The sequence below is a fragment of the Dipodomys spectabilis genome, unplaced genomic scaffold, assembly GCF_019054845.1.
Source record: "Dipodomys spectabilis isolate Male_0828 unplaced genomic scaffold, ASM1905484v1 ptg000174l, whole genome shotgun sequence".
NCBI lineage: Eukaryota > Metazoa > Chordata > Mammalia > Rodentia > Heteromyidae > Dipodomys > Dipodomys spectabilis.
The window spans coordinates 5867894-5884217 of record NW_024870851.1 but is presented as its reverse complement, the minus strand read 5'-3'; the positions used below and the strand labels follow the sequence as shown (position 1 = coordinate 5884217).

Below are 16324 nucleotides of genomic sequence, written 5' to 3'. Positions count from 1 at the left end.
AAAGGACCACCACTGATCATCAAACAAGCCACACAGGCGTTGTCTTTGCTATTTAGAGGCGCTAAATTTGAGTCTAGTTTGGGGGTATATGTGATGCTAACCCAATTCTCACGAGTGGCGTATTTAAGGTTGATTAGTTGAGGTAACGTGCAAAATTGAAAACACGTTTGTGGTTTTATATTTATTTCAGCCATGGCTCTAAAAGGACAAGAAGATTATATTTATCTTTTCAAGGATTCATCGCATCCAGTGGATTTTCTGGGTGCATTCCGAACGTTTTACGTGGATGGGTTATTCACTGATATTACCCTTCAGTGCCCTTCAGGCATAATCTTCCATTGTCACCGAGCTGTTTTAGCTGCTTGCAGCAATTACTTTAAGGCAATGTTCACAGCTGACATGAAAGAAAAATTTAAAAACAAAATAAAACTCTCTGGCATCCACCACGATATTCTGGAAGGCCTGGTAAATTATGCATACACTTCCCAAATTGAGATAACAAAAAGGAATGTTCAGAGCTTGCTTGAAGCAGCAGATCAGCTACAGTTCCTTTCAGTAAAGAAGGCTTGTGAGCAGTTTTTGGTGAGGCACCTGGACATTGATAACTGTATTGGAATGCACTCCTTTGCAGAGTTTCATATGTGTCCAGAACTTGAGAAGGAATCTCGAAGAATTCTGTGTTCCAGGTTTAAGGAGGTATGGCAACAAGAAGAATTTCTGGAAATCAGCCTTGAAAAGTTTCTCTTTATCTTGTCCAGAAAGAATCTGAGTGTGTGGAAAGAAGAAGCTGTCATAGAGCCAGTGATTAAGTGGACTGCTCATGATGTAGAAAATCGAATTGAATGCCTATATAATCTGTTAAGCTACATCAATATAGATATAGATCCAGTGTATTTAAAAACAGCACTAGGTCTTCAGAGAAGCTGCCTACTAACTGAAAATAAGATCCGCTCTCTGATATACAGTGCTTTGAATCCTGTGCATAAAGAGATTTCCCAGAGGCCCACAGCCACTATGTATATCATTGGCGGCTATTACTGGCATCCTTTATCAGAGGTTCACATATGGGATCCTCTGACAAATGTTTGGATTCAGGGAGCAGAGATACCAGATTATACCAGGGAAAGCTATGGTGTTACCTGTTTGGGACCCAATATATATGTGACTGGAGGCTACAGGACAGATAACATAGAAGCTCTTGACACAGTGTGGATTTATAACAGCGAAAGTGATGAATGGACAGAAGGTTTGCCTATGCTCAATGCCAGGTATTACCACTGTGCAGTCACCTTGGGTGGCTGTGTCTATGCTTTAGGTGGTTACAGAAAAGGAGCTCCTGCAGAAGAGGCCGAATTCTATGATCCACTGAAAGAGAAATGGCTTCCTATTGCAAACATGATTAAAGGTAAGAGGAGATTTTGATTTTTCTTTTTTTCTTTTCTTTTTTTTTTTTTGCCAGTCCTGGGGCTTGAACTCTGGATCTGGGCACTATCCTCAAGCTTCTTTTAGCTCAAGGATAGCACTCTACCACTTGAGCCACAGCACCACTTACAACTTCTTCTGTTTATGTGGTACTGAGGAACCGAACCCAGGACTTCATGCATGCTAGGCAAGCACTCTACCTCTAAGCCACATTCCCAGTCCCTCTTTCTGTGTTTTTTAAGATGTCTGGGCTGAGGCCAACAGTCTTCTCTGGAAAGGAAGCTTTGGGGTTTTTTGTTGTTATTTGTTTTGATAGTGCAAATATTTGTACTCAGAGCCTAGTACTTGCTAGGCAAGCACTCTACTACTTGAGCTACTATATACCTCTAGCCCTTTCACAGGTAACTTTTAAAAGAATCTATGGAGCTGGGCCTAATTGTACATACCTGTGATCTCAGCTACTTAGGGCAATGGTAGCTAGAGAAAAAACTGAGACCCTATTTAAAAAACTGAAGAAAACAAAACTTAGGGATATTGCTTATGTTTGTTTGCCTTTTGGCTCTGAGTTCAATCCCTAGTACTGTAATTAAAAAAAAAAGAATTTGTCACTTTGGGATGTCCTCCAGGAATTATAATAATGTTGCACACAGTGTTCCATGTAGACAGCATAGTCCTTAACTTGCCTGAAAGTCATATAATTAAATACTCAAGCTACAAAAGAAATATAATTTATGTAAGGAAATAGTATCATTCATTCTACTTTCTCTGTATCGTTAGTCCATATCTTACTCTTGCTTCTAGTTTTAGGAATTATTTAACTCAAAAGACCAAAAAAGAAGACAAAATAAAGAGACAAACCTGGTTAGTTTTGTCAATTCAATGTCTTAATTTTTTTTTCAATTTGATCCAATCCTTTTCAATTCTGATTTTTTTTTTTGCTCTTTTTTTTTTTTGTTGTTGTTCTTTTGAGACAGGGTCTTACTATATACTCTAGACTGGTTTTGAACTCATGACCTTTCTGCTGCTAGCCTCCTGGGATTACAGGCATGTCTCAGCATGCTAGGTCTTTCAGTTCTGCTTTTTTTTTTTTTTTTGGGTCCAGTCCTGGCCCCTGAACTCTGGGCCTGGGCACTGACCCTCAGCTCTTCAGCTCAAGGATAGCGCTCTACCACTTGAGCCACAGCGCCACTTCCAGCTTTTTTCTTTATGTGGTGCTGAGGAATCGAACCCAGGGCCTCATGCATGCAAGGCAAGCACTCTACCACTGAGCTACCTTCCCAGCCCTGTCTGTTCTTTTTGATGTAGGCTTGTCCTTTAGAACACAGGAGAGGTTTTCCACAGAGATAAGCACAATGTGGCTCTCACTATCTGCCTGATAAACACTGTATTTTCTGCTGTATGTGGTGATGCATTGTCCTTGCTCTCCTTTCCTCTCACTAGAATAAAAAAGTTAAACTGAAATCTTGTTCCATTAAGTTTATTTATTGGTGCTGGGGAGTTGTACAAAAACAGCTGTAGGTTGTTACCACATTTGTGTTCTTTTCTCCCAAATGTTTCTTCCCACGCCTTTCTGTTTCTTTTTTAACACTAGTGAGGGTATGGGAATTTGACCTGGCCTGGAAATGTGACCTGCTGTGATCTCTGAATGACAAGCAGGAAGCAAGAGGCAGATTGGTCTTGGGATCGGGCACAGTGCTTCAGAAGTTAAATCATCAGGGTCCAAATCCCAGCTTTCCACCTACTTACTGGTGATCCAAGTGGAATTGTTCCACCTTCCCAGCCCCTTGTTTTATCATCTGTATTGTGAGGATGATTGCGTCACATAGCTTAGGGTCATTGAGAGGTGAGTTTGTGTTTGCCAAGTGTCTGGTACAGAGTAGGTCCTTAGGAAACGTCGTGAGCATCATCCTAGAGGACGTATCAGCTGTGACAAGGCAGAAACCCCCTTTCATGCTAAGTCAGGACAGCTCCCATGCATGCTGGCAGGTGCAGCCATTGTGACTAGGTGAGAGAAGGAAATAGAAACCCCTTTTCATCTGAGTTTTGGCTTTGCCTGAGCTTTGCCACCATGAGAATTAGGGAGGGGAGTGCTGAATGTCTGGATACCTCTCCTACAGAAGAAACACGAAAAGCCACATATTTCAGCAGCTATTATAAACCTGGCTATGCTTCTAGGTCTCAATGATGAGATGTTTCAGTGGTTTTGTAGTGGTTTAGATTGGTCAATTTTGTAGGGATGGAAGTGTATTACTTCAGTAATTTTTTAAAATTATGTTTGAAGGCCTACTGAAAAAAATGCTGCATTGGTGTATGTGCTGTGAAAGACAGTCATATGTGTTTTTTGCCTTTGTAGTGATGGAATGGGAATCCCCACCTCCTTGTCCCAAATCCTCCACCCATACACTGGTTCTGTAATCCAGAGCTTTATTCTTTTAATTTGAATTTCTCATTCTTGCTTCTATCTGGTGGGCCCAGGAAAGAGTATCGCTTTGCCAGATACGTGTGGTTTAGGCTTCTACTGTTCTGATGTGTGGACTTGTCCCAAAATTTCAGTTTCTCATTTCTCTCAGTTTGTTTCATTTTGTCATGATGAGGTGAATTAGCTACTTCCTCTGGTAATGAGAGCTTAATTTGGGTAGAGTCAAATTCATTTCCTTTTTTGGTTTAGGGATATGATGTACAAAGAAGAAATAAACACTTGGCCTTTTTGGAACTGCCAAGGCTCTCCTTTTCCTCACAACTGTCTTGCTTATAAACATACTTTTGCTTTGAAGTCAAAATGGACAAGGAGATTAAACAGCACAGGCCCATGACAGTGCTAATGAAAATCGTTTGAAAGACTAAACTGGACATTTTCCACTGATATGAGTCTCATTGTCTTTCTTCCTCTCTGCTTTCCTGCTCGCCCCCTTTCCTCCTCCTGACTTCTCTGTGGTGTCAGCATCTCCCATGATGCAGAATCACATTGGTTTGTCTTGGCCTCAGTCTCACCAGCATCTGTTGCCTCTGCCCCCTCCCCTCCCTACTCAAAGTCCCTTCTAAATCTGGCCCTTGATAGCTCTCACCTGGCTGGCATCCCCATCTTTCTGATTTCCCTCCTCCTCCTCCATTGTTTCTTCCCTTCCTTTGTTTAATAACCTGACACATTTTTTGGAATTAAGTCCAGACTTTTAGCTGAGCATCAGGGACCTTTGCCATGTAACTTGCCATGCCAGCCTTAATTTCTTGTGACAACCCCCAGTGTGTCATCTGCCCTCAGTGAACGGCACTACTTAACACTGCCTGGGAAGCACTTGCTCTGCCTTTCCTCTGCTGAGAATGCTCCCCTCATCTACCTGACACAGACCTGCCAAGGCCCAGGTCCAGTGCCCCGACCACCTGCTGTCACTTCTCTCATTGCTCTGACCACTGACAGCAATTTGTCTCTTCCTGTGGTACCATGTTCTGGTTATTTCTCCCCTTTATAAGACAACAAGGAGCCTGCCTTTCATCCCTCGCAGCACCAAGTACAGTGCCTGGCATCTCTGCCATCAGTAACTACCATAACAACAAGCTTGCTCTGTATTCATTGCAGAAAAGAATGAATGGTCTAAAGGTATGATTTTAATTGACTCGCAGGTGTGGGAAATGCTACTGCCTGTGTTTTACACGAAGTCATCTATGTCATTGGCGGCCACTGCGGATACAGAGGAAGCTGTACCTATGACAAGGTGCAGAGCTACAATTCGGACATCAACGAGTGGAGCCTCATCACCTCCAGTCCACATCCAGGTAATGAAACACTGTCTGGAGTAGTGTATATTCTGGTGCAGTTGAGAATGAGCTGAAAATGTTCATTAATTTTTTTCTGTACTGGAGTTTGAACTCAGACCCTTGTGCTAGCTAAGCAGGTACACTCCCACTTGAACTACACACCCAGCCTTATTTTTCAGGCAGAATCTCAAATTTTTCCCCAGACCAGTCTCAGTCTGCAGTCTCCCAAGTAGGTGGGACCATAAGTGGGCACCACCATGCTTGGCTTATTGATTGAGATCCTCCCAGTTACACCCTCCCTCATAGCTGGGATAGCAGGCATGCAGCACCATGCCCATTATTTGTTGAAAAGGGATTTTGTGTATATGCTGGGCTGGCTATGAACCTTGATTCTCTCCATCTCAGCCTGCTGAGTAGCTAGGATGGCAGGTGGAAGATCGCACTGGTGTGTGGTCAGATTTATCTTTCCAAAGAAAATCAAATGCATGGAAGTTCAGAGTGAATAGAGAACAGTGGCTTACGTTGTACATTTAATACATTTCCTAAGAGGATTCCTTTATTTGTTTTGCCAGTCCTGGGGCTTGAACTCAGGGCCTGGGCACTCTCCCTGAGTTTCTTTTTGCTCAAGGCTAGCACTCTACCACATGAGCCACAGCACCACTTCTGGCTTTTTCTGTTTATGTGGTACTGAGGAATCAAACCCAGGGCTTTGTGCATGCTAGGCAAGCACTCTACAGCTAAGCCACATTCCCAGCCCAAGGATTCCTTTAAAAATAAGTATTCTGGGGCTGGGAAGGTAGCTCAGTGGTAGAGTGCTAGCCTTGCATGCATGAGACCCTGGGTTCGATTCCTCAGCACCACATAAGCAAAAAGAAAAAAGCCGGAAGTGGCACTGTGGCTCAGATGGTAGAGTGCTAGCCTTGAGTTGAAGAGCTGAGGGACAGCGCCCAGGCCCAGAGTTCAGGCCCCAGGACTGGACCCCCAAAAAAAAAAAAACAAAAAAAAAAAAATTATTATTCTGTAATATGTATAAATTGTGTAGAGTTTATTAATTGCTTAAAAAAGAGACTGGAAAGAAGTGTGACTTAAGACTAATATTAGAAGCCATGGAAAATAAGAAATCAATGCAAAGCATTTAGTCACAGCATAAATCAACTGGAATATACATTACACATGTAAACTTTTCATTTACATTGATTTTTTTTTTTTTTTGGCCAGTCCTGGAGCTCGTACTTAGGGCCTGAGCACTGTCCCTGAGTTTCTTTTGCTCAAGGCTAGCACTCTACCACTTGAGCCACAGTACCACTTCCAGCTTTTTCTGTTTATGTGGTACTTCATGCATGCTAGGCAAGCACTCTAATAACACTAAGCCATGTTCCCAGCTCCACAATGAACTTTTTTTCCAGATGAAGTATTTATTTTTTTCCAGATGAAGTATTTAAAAAATCAGGGTCTGGGAATGTGGCTAAGTGGTAGAGTGCTTGCCTAACATGCATAAAGCCCTGGTTTGATTCCTCAGTATCACATAAACAGAAAAAGCCAGAACTGGCGCTCTGGCTTAAGTGGTAGAGTGCTAGCCTTGAGTAAAAGAAGTTCAGGGACAGTGTCTAGGCCCTGAGTTCAAGCCCCAGGACTGGCAAAAAAAAAAAAAAAGAACGATAAAAAGAAAAATATTTTCTAAAATCAGGTCCCATATATGATATATTCTACTTGGCTTTTGCACTCTTGAAATATTTTTGAATTGTTTTATTAGTTTTTAAAATTCAGGAGATTTCAAATAAAAATTATGGTTTCTGGCCTTTAACAAATGCCTTGGTGGCAGCAGTCTATCAGCAGGGCTGAGTAACAGCTGTTCTAGTAGATGAGGCTTCCAGGCTCCATTGTGTTACAGTGTCTCCAGTTCTGCTCCAATCACAGATGGCCTGGGCCTGTATTGTTGTCTGTCTTTCTTTCTTTTTTATTTGCCACATGCAAACCCATAATTATTTTGTTTGTTTTCAATTTATTTTTTTTCAATTTGTGCCGTTGTTTTTTTTTCCTCCCCCCTGGCCTGCTCCCCTCAGCTGCCCTCTGCCTCCTTGAACTACTGAAAACATTTGCTTCTCCATTCATTCAGTTATAGTCAGGCAGGCCTTTTTCCCACATTTTTTATTAGCATCAATTAGTTATACACAGGTGGAGAATCATTTTAGTCTTTCTTTTTCTTTCCTCTCTAATGCATCCCTCCCTCCCTCCCTCCCTCTCTTCTGTCCTTCATTCCTTCCTCTCTCCCTTCCCTTTCCTTCCTTTCCTCCTTCCCTTCTTTTCCTCCTTCCCTCTCTCCCTTCCTTCCTCTCTCCCTTCCCTTCCTTTCCTCCTTCCCTCCCTTTCCTCCTTCCCTCCCTCCCTCCCTCTCTTCTGTCCTTCATTCCTTCGTCTCTTCCCTTCCCTTCCTTTCCTCCTTCCCTCCCTTCTTCCCCCCCTCTCTTTCTTTCTTTCTTTCTTAATTTCTTTCCCATTCCTCTCTCCCCTCTCTCCTCCCTCCCTCCTCTCTCCTTCCCTTCCTCCCTCCCTCCCTTCCTTTCTTCCTTCCTTCCTTCCTTCCTTCCTTCCTTCCTTCCTTCCTTCCTTCCTTCCTTCCTTCCTTCACAAGTCCTGGGACTTTTAAACTCAGGACCTGGGCACTGTCTCTGAGCTTCTTTTGCTCAAGGCTAGCACTCTACCACTTGAGCCATAGCACCATCTTGGGCTTTTTCTGTCTATGCAGTACTGGGAATGGAACCCAGGACTTCATGCATGTTAAGCAAGCACTCTACCACTAAGCCATATTCCCAGCCCCTTAATATTTCTATATAAGCATAAATGTGGGGCTGGGAAGGTGGCTCAGTGGTAGAGCGCTTGTCTTGCATGCATGAGGCCCTGGGTTCGATTCCTCAGCACCACATAAGAAAAAAGAAAAAAGCTGGAAGTGGCACTGTGGCTCAAGTGGTAGAGTGCTAGCCTTGAGCTGAAGAGCTGAGGAACAGCGCCCAGGCCCAGAGTTCAGGCCCACGACCAGACTCAAAAAAAAAAAAAAAAAAAGCATAAATGTATCTTAATCACATACTCTATCATTTCACACTCCCTTCTCCCCTCTCCTCCCTCCTAAAATCCCAGCAAGCTTCTACGTTCCATTTTCACACATGTACATAGAGTGTTTTGATCATATCTCCTCTACTTCACCCTCTCCATTTGCCCTATCCCCTTCTTTTATTACCCACACCTGTTTTACAATCATATCCTTCTTTTTAAAATTTGTAGTGTATATTGATTGTTTTAGAGAAGTTACATTGTGGTTTCACCATTCATATGTACTATTTTTTTTTTTTTGGTTCTAGGGACTTTGGCGGGGGTGAGAGGCGCTGGGGTTGTACTATAGTTTGAACCCAGAGCCTTACACTTGTTAGGAAAGTCTACCACTCACCCATCCATGATGATATTATATTGAGTCACCCTAAGCTGGTAAAGATAGTATTCTAGTAATTAGGTAAGACACAAAAATGCTTAAGGAATTAAGGATGTAGTAAGAAATGCCTATAGTTAACAGAAATAGAGGACAATCTTTAAGAAATTTCTGTACAAATGATTCTTGTTGAAACTTAGAATATAGACTGGGCACAGTGGCTCATGCCTGTAATCCCACTTACTTGGGAGTCAGAAATTGAAGGATCATGGTTGTGGCAAGTCCTGGTAAAAAGTTAAGACTATATTAGCTGGGCACCAGTGGCTCACTCCTGTAATCCTAGCTACTCAGGAGGCTAAGATCTGAGGATCATGGTTCAAAGCCAACCGGGGCAGGAAAGTCTGTGAGTCTCTTATCTCCAGTAAACCACTAGAAAACCGGAAGTGGGAGAGCACTTGCCTTGAGCTGATCAGTGCAGGGACAGCATCCAAGTCCAGAGTTCAAGCCCCACGACTGACAAAAACAAAAACAAAAAAAAACTTGAGACTATATTGACCAACGAGCTAGGTATGGTGGCATACCCTGTGATATTGCTTTGTGCAGGTATAAGTGTAGGCTGTCCTGGGCAAAAAGCATAAGACCATATCTGGAAATAACTAAAGAACAAAAGGGAACAATATGCCAGTGACTCACACCTGTAATCCTAGCAACTCAGGAAGCTGAGATCTGAGGATCGTGGTTCAATGCCAGTTTGGGCAGGAAAGTCCATGAGACTCTTATCTCCAGTTAACCACTAGAAAACTGGAAGTGGTGTTGTGGCTCAAGTGGTAGAGCATTTGCTTTGAGTTGAAGAGCTGAGAGTCAGCGCCCAGGCCCAGAGTTCAAGTTCCACAGCCAAAAAAAAAGAAAAGAAAAAGGACTGGAGGTGTGCTTTGTTCGAGTGGAAGAGCACCTGTATAACAGGCAGAAGGCCCTGAATTCAAACCCCAGCTTTTAAAAGACAGAAAAGAAACCACACACATACACTCACTTGTGTTTACACACACACACATACAAAGTCTGTCTAGCTGGAAAATAATAAATGAGTTTTCAAAAGGTAGGCAAAGGCTTTTATTTTTTTTAATTTTTTGGTAGGTCCTAGACCTTGAACTTAGCCTGGGCACTATCCCTAAGCTCCTTTTGCTCAAGGCTAAGACTCTACCACTTGAGCTATAGTACCACTTCTGGCTTTTTCTATGACTAATTGGAAATAAGAGGCTCATGGACTTTCCTGTCCAGGCTGGCTTTGAACCATGATCCTTAGATCTCAGCCTTCTGAGTAGCTAGGACTACAGTCTGAGCCAATGGCGCCTGGCTGACTTTTTTTTTTATGTCAGAAACTTGAGAACATTATGTGAAGTCAAAGCAAAAATGCCTATCTTCTGAGACTTCCTTTCCTCTCCAAAACCTGTATAGCAAGCACTTTACAATAAGATACTACCTTCTTAATGAGAACTTATTCCCAATCATGCATTCTTTCTAAAGAGGGGCTATAAGCTCTTCCCCCAATGGGTAATGTGGACACACACTGTTGCACAGGAAGGTAGGAGATAAAATTCACTGGTTGATCAAACAAGTGTGTCTGGAGTCCTTACACAGTGGCCAAAACTTTCTGTTCTCCCCCAGCGTAGGCGTGCAGCAGGGGGAGAGTCACACCCCCTAACCTTTGAAGTGCCAGGAAAATAAGAGCTCAGTGACAAGAAGGCGACAGCCATGCCAAGCTTCAGGGAAAAGGCAGGAGGACAGTGTGTGATAGCAAGCTAAATCTTAATTGTAAAGTGGAAATGATTTCACTGACAAACTTGCCTCTTCCTTAAGGCTGTAGTTGGAAGTGTAATTATGGCTGATACTCCAAGAATGGGCTGAGTGATGTTAAAGGAAGGGCATGGAAGAACTGGACAGAGGATTAGGATGAGGTGTGTAAGATGCTTGAGGCTCACAGTGTCTCCTGTGTACACCTCTCCCTCATCGTGGCCCTGGGAAGAAGGGAGTGGAAGTGGAGTCTTGAAACATCCTGGCACCTTGGCAGGTTTGAGTGGAGACTGATAAGTGGCAAACACTAAGGCAGTCTGGGAGATGTGCCCCCTGTAGATGGGCAGTTGTGGGATCTGGATCCCCACAGCATCCCTCACCTCTCAGCTGCCTTTCATACTGCCTTCAGATTGAAGATGGAGTGCTGCAGGAACCTGAGCATGTGCTTTTTTTTTACTTTCTGTGACCTTAACTAGACCAGCAATGTGAGAGAAGCTAAGCAAGCTACCCTGTGGTAGCTGGCACTGGGGACTGCCTGCCTCTGGTTACAGGAACAGCTGCTGAGACTTAGCTGAACCTACACCAATTATCTTTTACTGATGGGGAGCAAGTGAAAGCTACCAACCTGTGTTGGCAGTTCCCAAAAGGGTAGTTGTCTGAGAGATGAGTTTCTTGTCTTGTAGAGCTCTTAAAAATTACCAGGGATAATGGTCATTATGCCCCCTACAGGTTCATAGTTGAGTAGCAGGAACAGGTCCTGGAGTCAAGACAGTAGGGCAGGATTTTAACCTTCGGTGTAGCCCACGTCAGAATTGAAACAGCACCACACTGTATTTGTTAGTGCCAGGCACTGTAGCAGCAGCTCTTCTGTGTGTTATTATAGTAAATATTTGCTCTCTTTGTTCTTTTTAAAAGAATATGGATTGTGCTCAGTTCCATTTGAAAATAAGCTCTATCTAGTCGGTGGACAGACCACGATTACCGAGTGCTATGATCCTGAACAAAATGCCTGGAGAGAAACAGCTCCCATGATGGAGAGGAGGATGGAGTGTGGTGCTGTCATCATGAATGGCTGCATCTATGTCACCGGAGGCTACTCCTACTCAAAGGGGACATATCTTCAGAGCATCGAGAAGTATGATCCAGATCTTAATAAGTGGGAAATAGTGGGCAGTCTTCCAAGTGCCATGCGGTCTCATGGATGTGTTTGTGTGTACAATGTCTGACTGAGCCATGGGATTGACCAGGTGATCACTGTTGGGGCAGGGAGGGAGGAGGTGGTCCTAGTAAAAAGAATACAGGGCTTGGAGTCCCTTACTTGTTTTTGTGGTCTGACATGTGATAGGAGATTGGTAAATTTAAATTCCTAACCCTACCAGTGATGTATGGTCAAAACCTTATGTATAAATAGAGTTGAATCAGTAGAGTTAAGCTCCTAAAATTTGTTTTTCTAAGGCAGTATGGAATAGTTGGCACTTGGTAAAAACCTTTATAGTGAATCTTTTATGCCTGGTAGTATCAACACTGGGAACAGGTCAAAATCATTCTGTGTAATGAAACGTCCTTTAAGAGCCTGTGATATAATAGATAGTTCTATTTAGCAAGAATTTGTAATACAAGAGGGAGTCTTTTCTACCTCTACAAAAATCAATGCTTAAAAAATATTTTTTTTCCAGCCAGGCACTGGTGGCTCATGCCTGTAATCCTAGCTACTCAGGAGGCTGAGATTTGAGGATCACAGTTTGAAGCCAGCCCAGGCAGAAAAGTTCCCATGAGACTCTTATCTCCAATTAACCACTCAAAAAAAAAACAATAGTGGAGCTGTGGCTCAAAATAATGGAGTGGTAGCATTGAGCAAAAGAGCTCAGGGAAGCTGGGCACTGGTGGCCCAAGCCTATAATCCTAGCTGAGGATCACAGTTCAAAGCTAGCCTGGGTAGGAAAGTGTGAAACTCTTATCTCTAGTTAACCATCAGAAACCGCCTTGGGCAAAAAAGTTCTGGGACAGCATTCAGGTCCTGATTGCAAGCCCCAGGACTAACAAAAAAAAAAATTGCTCAGGGACAGTGTCTAAGCCCTGAGTTCCAGCTCCATGAACAAAAAAGAAAATAATTTTCCCTTAGAACTATTGAGATGTGCACTTACTTTAAGTATAAATGCAGTTCCTTTGTAAAGTTATATATTTATTGTTAGTAGTCTTTATATACTGACTACTATGATATAAAAAAAATAGTGTGCAAAAGATTTTTTATTGTTCAGAGTTTACAGACTAAATTTAAAAGGTATAAAAATTATAGAGAAAATTGTCAAGTACTTGATGATGCTAAGGGCTATTTTAAATTTTCAGTTTTAATACCAGTTGCTAGTTTAGATGTCTAGGCATGTTAGAAAAATTCTTTTTAAAATATAGTTACATATTTGCACGTAAAGTTGAATTTTAGAGCCAACAGGCATGTAAAGCAGTTACAAGAGAGAATACACTGATGAGAAGAAATATATATTCATTTCCAGCTCTGCCAATAGCTAGCTTTTTGTCACTTGGTCACTGAATTTACCAGTGATTTAGTGCTTCCTGACCTGTGCACAGTGTCCTGACCTGTGGCCTTCACATGGGTCTGGATCCTGGTAGCCAGAAGCTGGATGGACCTTTGGGCAGGGAACGCCTTTATCCGTCTTTCTCTGCATGCCTTCAGGGTCACTGCTCATATGTGCTGACTTGAGGAAAGTTGGGAAGCACTGCTTCAGTTGGCTCATCTGAACCTTTCATTCTATGAGACCAGCTGTTCTACATACTTTTTTTTTTAATACTTTTCATTTTAAATACTGAAGTTTAAAACTACTTCTGATTTTTTAAAACTTTTAGACACTGTTTAATACACTTATTTCAGATGGCATTTTTAAATAAATACAACTCTTTGTGGATGCAACATGGTACATAGCAGGACCATAAATCAACCATACCCTTTGTCCCATAAATTTTACATATATATTTTAAAGTAAAAGGAGGTCAATGCATGAGAATGTTTATGTCTGAATCATTAATAATAGTGAAATAATGGGGGACATATACATATTAAAGAAAGTAGGTTAATAAAATAATGATGTATACTGTCATGAAAATGATAATTTGCAAGCTAGGCGTTATTGGTTCACACCTGTAATCCTAGCTCAAGAGGCTGAGATCTGAGGATCATGGTTTGAAGCCAGTGTGGGCAGTAAAGTTACTGAGATTCTTTTCTCCAATTAGCCACCAAAAAGCTGGAATAGAGGTATGGCTCAAGTGGTAGAGCACCACCATTAAGCAAAAAGTCAAATAAAAACCTGAAGTCTCGGGCTGGGAAGGTGGCTCAGTGGTAGAGCACTTGCCTTGCATGCCTGAGGCCCTGGGTTCAATTCCTCAGCACCACATAAGCAAAAAGAAAAAAAAAAAGACAGAAGTGGCACTGTGACTCAAGTGGTAGAACACTAGCCTTGAGCTGAATTGCTGAGGGACACAGCACCCAGGCCCAGAGTACAGGCCCCATGACCGGACCCAAAAAAACAAAAAAACCCTGAAGTCTTGAGTTTAAGTCCCAGGACTGGTACAATAAAAATAATTTTGAAGCCGGGCGCTGGTGGCTCACGCCTGTAATCCTAGCTACTCAGGAGGCTGAGATCTGAGGATCGCGGTTCAAAGCCAGCCCGGGCAGGAGAGACCGTGAGACTCCTATCTCCAATAAACCACCAGAAAACCGGAAGTGGTGCTGTAGCTCAAGTGGTAGAGCGCTCGCCTTGTGCTGAAGAGCTGAGGGACAGCGCCCAGGCCCAGAGTTCAAGCCCCACAACCGACAAAAAAAAAAAAAAAAAAAAAAAAAAAAAAAATTTTGAAGACTATGTAGAAACATGGGTGTGTCTAAATGCTAAACAAGCACAACACAAAGTCATGTGTCCGCTATGACTGCAGCAGCTATGCATGTGGAAGGCAAATTTGCAAAATTCATTCATTGTGTTAATGTAAGGGATATGGAATAATTTTTAATTTATTTACGTCTTTTCTTTAATAGTACTTTGTATTTCCAATAAAAATAAATCTCTACATGGTGAAGACTGTTTTTGTTTGGGTAAATTGGCTTGAACGACAAGACTTACTTTAATCTAAAATTAAACTACAGACATTTATTGTTCTCAAGGGTATTAGCAATAAATTGTGAACTAATAATATGCTGCCTGTACTGTTGACACATTTGAGTGCTTGGACCACATCTTAATATTCTCAAGGCACAGCTGCTTCATAGGTAGATGCTGTGTACTTTTTGAAGGACAATGGTAAAATTATTTTTATAAGAAAGCCTTGTGGAGGTGCTTGGAAGACCTTGAAAATAGTTTATGATCTGAGTTATTTCATAGGAAGTTTCTAAAAAAATTCTTTTTTACTATAGATTTGTACACAGAAGAAAGGCTTAAAGAAAGTATACAAGCTATATAGTTATCCTATACAGTGCACTACAATATGAGTGCAAAATATTTCAATGTGTTTAAACCGAAAAGCTGTGGTTTTGAGAAGGCAAACACTTGTTTTGCAAAGTAAAATTGTGCCACTCACTTTTAGCACACATTAATGAAGATGACTTTATCCAAATTTTGCTTGCTGTTTCTCAGGTTTTCTTTTTAGTTGTTCAGCTGAAACTGAAAGAGAATCAACAGTTAAAGTACTTACTTAAAGGCACTTAACCTTTTTTTTTTTTGAAACTCACGTAAGTATAATCCTCTCATAAACTCAATTTTGTATTTTCCCAAAAATCATATAGACCCCCCACTGTGACATACTTAGAGAGAGGGCAAATACTCTAGAAGTAATTAAAGTTACATGAGGATGCGACCCTCATCCAAGAGAAGGTAAGTGTCTTTATTTTTTTATTATTATTATTTATTTTTTATTTTTTGCCAGTCTTGGGGCTTGAACTCAGGGCTTGGGCACTGTCACTGAGCTTCTCTTGTTCAAGGCTAACACTCTACCACCTGAGCTACAGCGCCACTTTCGACTTTTTCTGTTTATGTGGTACTGAAGAATTGAACCCAGGGTTTCATGAATACAAGACAAGCACTCTACCACTAGCCACATTGCCAGCTAGGTGAATGTCTTTATAAGTACATATAGCCTGCTTGCGCTCTTACGTGCTGCCACTCCCAATCTCCACGGCCTACTCAGACTTACAGCTTCCAGAACTGCAAGAAAACTTGTCTGCTCCAAAGCCACCCTGTTTCTGGTGGTTCTTTATGGAGGCCTGTGTTGACAAGTGTAGCCTGAAAGGCTACGTAAGGAGTCAGCCCTTAGGTCATTTTAGATGCTAGATCAGACAGCCTTATGTCATCATTCTTCCCCCCATCACATACGCAGAACAACCATCTATTTTATTAGTCTGAAAATGAAACATTATAAGTACTCCTTTTTTTTTTTTTTTTGCCAGTCCTGGAGCTTGAACTCAGGGCCTGCGCACTGTCCCTGAGTTTCTTTTGCTCAAGGCTAGTGCTCTACCACTTGAGCCACAACACCACTTCTGGCTTTTTCTGTTTATTTAGTACTGAGGAATTAAACCCAGGGGTTCATGCATGCTAGGTAAGCACTCTACCACTAAGCCATATTCCCAGTCCTATAAATATAGCTTCATTTCTTTTTTTTTTTTTTTGGGGGGGGGGGTCCGGTCATGGGGCCTGAACTCTGGGCTTAGGCACTGTCCCTCAGCTCTTCAGCTCAAGACTACCGCTCTACCACTTGAGTCACAGCGCCACTTCCGGGTTTTTTCTTTTTGCTTATGTGGTGCTGAGGAATCGAACCCAGGGCCTCGAGCATGCAAGGCAAGCGCTCTACCACTGAGCCACCTTCCCAGCCCTAGCTTCATTTCTTAAGGTAGAGTAGACCCTGTTTTGAGTTTTTGTCTGCCTCAGCAACCCCCTCAAA

The 16324-nt window shown here is 42.2% G+C and overlaps 1 protein-coding gene across 2 annotated transcripts; it reads left to right on the top strand.

Annotated features, from left to right (window-relative positions):
• Window positions 1-192: 192 nt before the first annotated feature.
• LOC122120088 (kelch-like protein 23) lies at window positions 193-15239 on the top strand. Of its 2 annotated transcripts, XM_042694143.1 has the most exons (4): window positions 288-1405; window positions 5041-5193; window positions 11303-11522; window positions 15174-15239. In XM_042694143.1, exons 1-4 carry the CDS (start codon window positions 385-387, stop codon window positions 15214-15216), a joined length of 1437 nt encoding a protein of 478 aa, XP_042550077.1. In that variant the 5' UTR covers window positions 288-384; the 3' UTR covers window positions 15217-15239. The 2 variants fall into 2 exon arrangements, with proteins under 2 accessions (XP_042550075.1, XP_042550077.1); XM_042694141.1 differs by lacking the exon at window positions 15174-15239 and having other exon boundaries at window positions 193-1405; window positions 11303-12109.
• Window positions 15240-16324: the final 1085 nt, after the last annotated feature.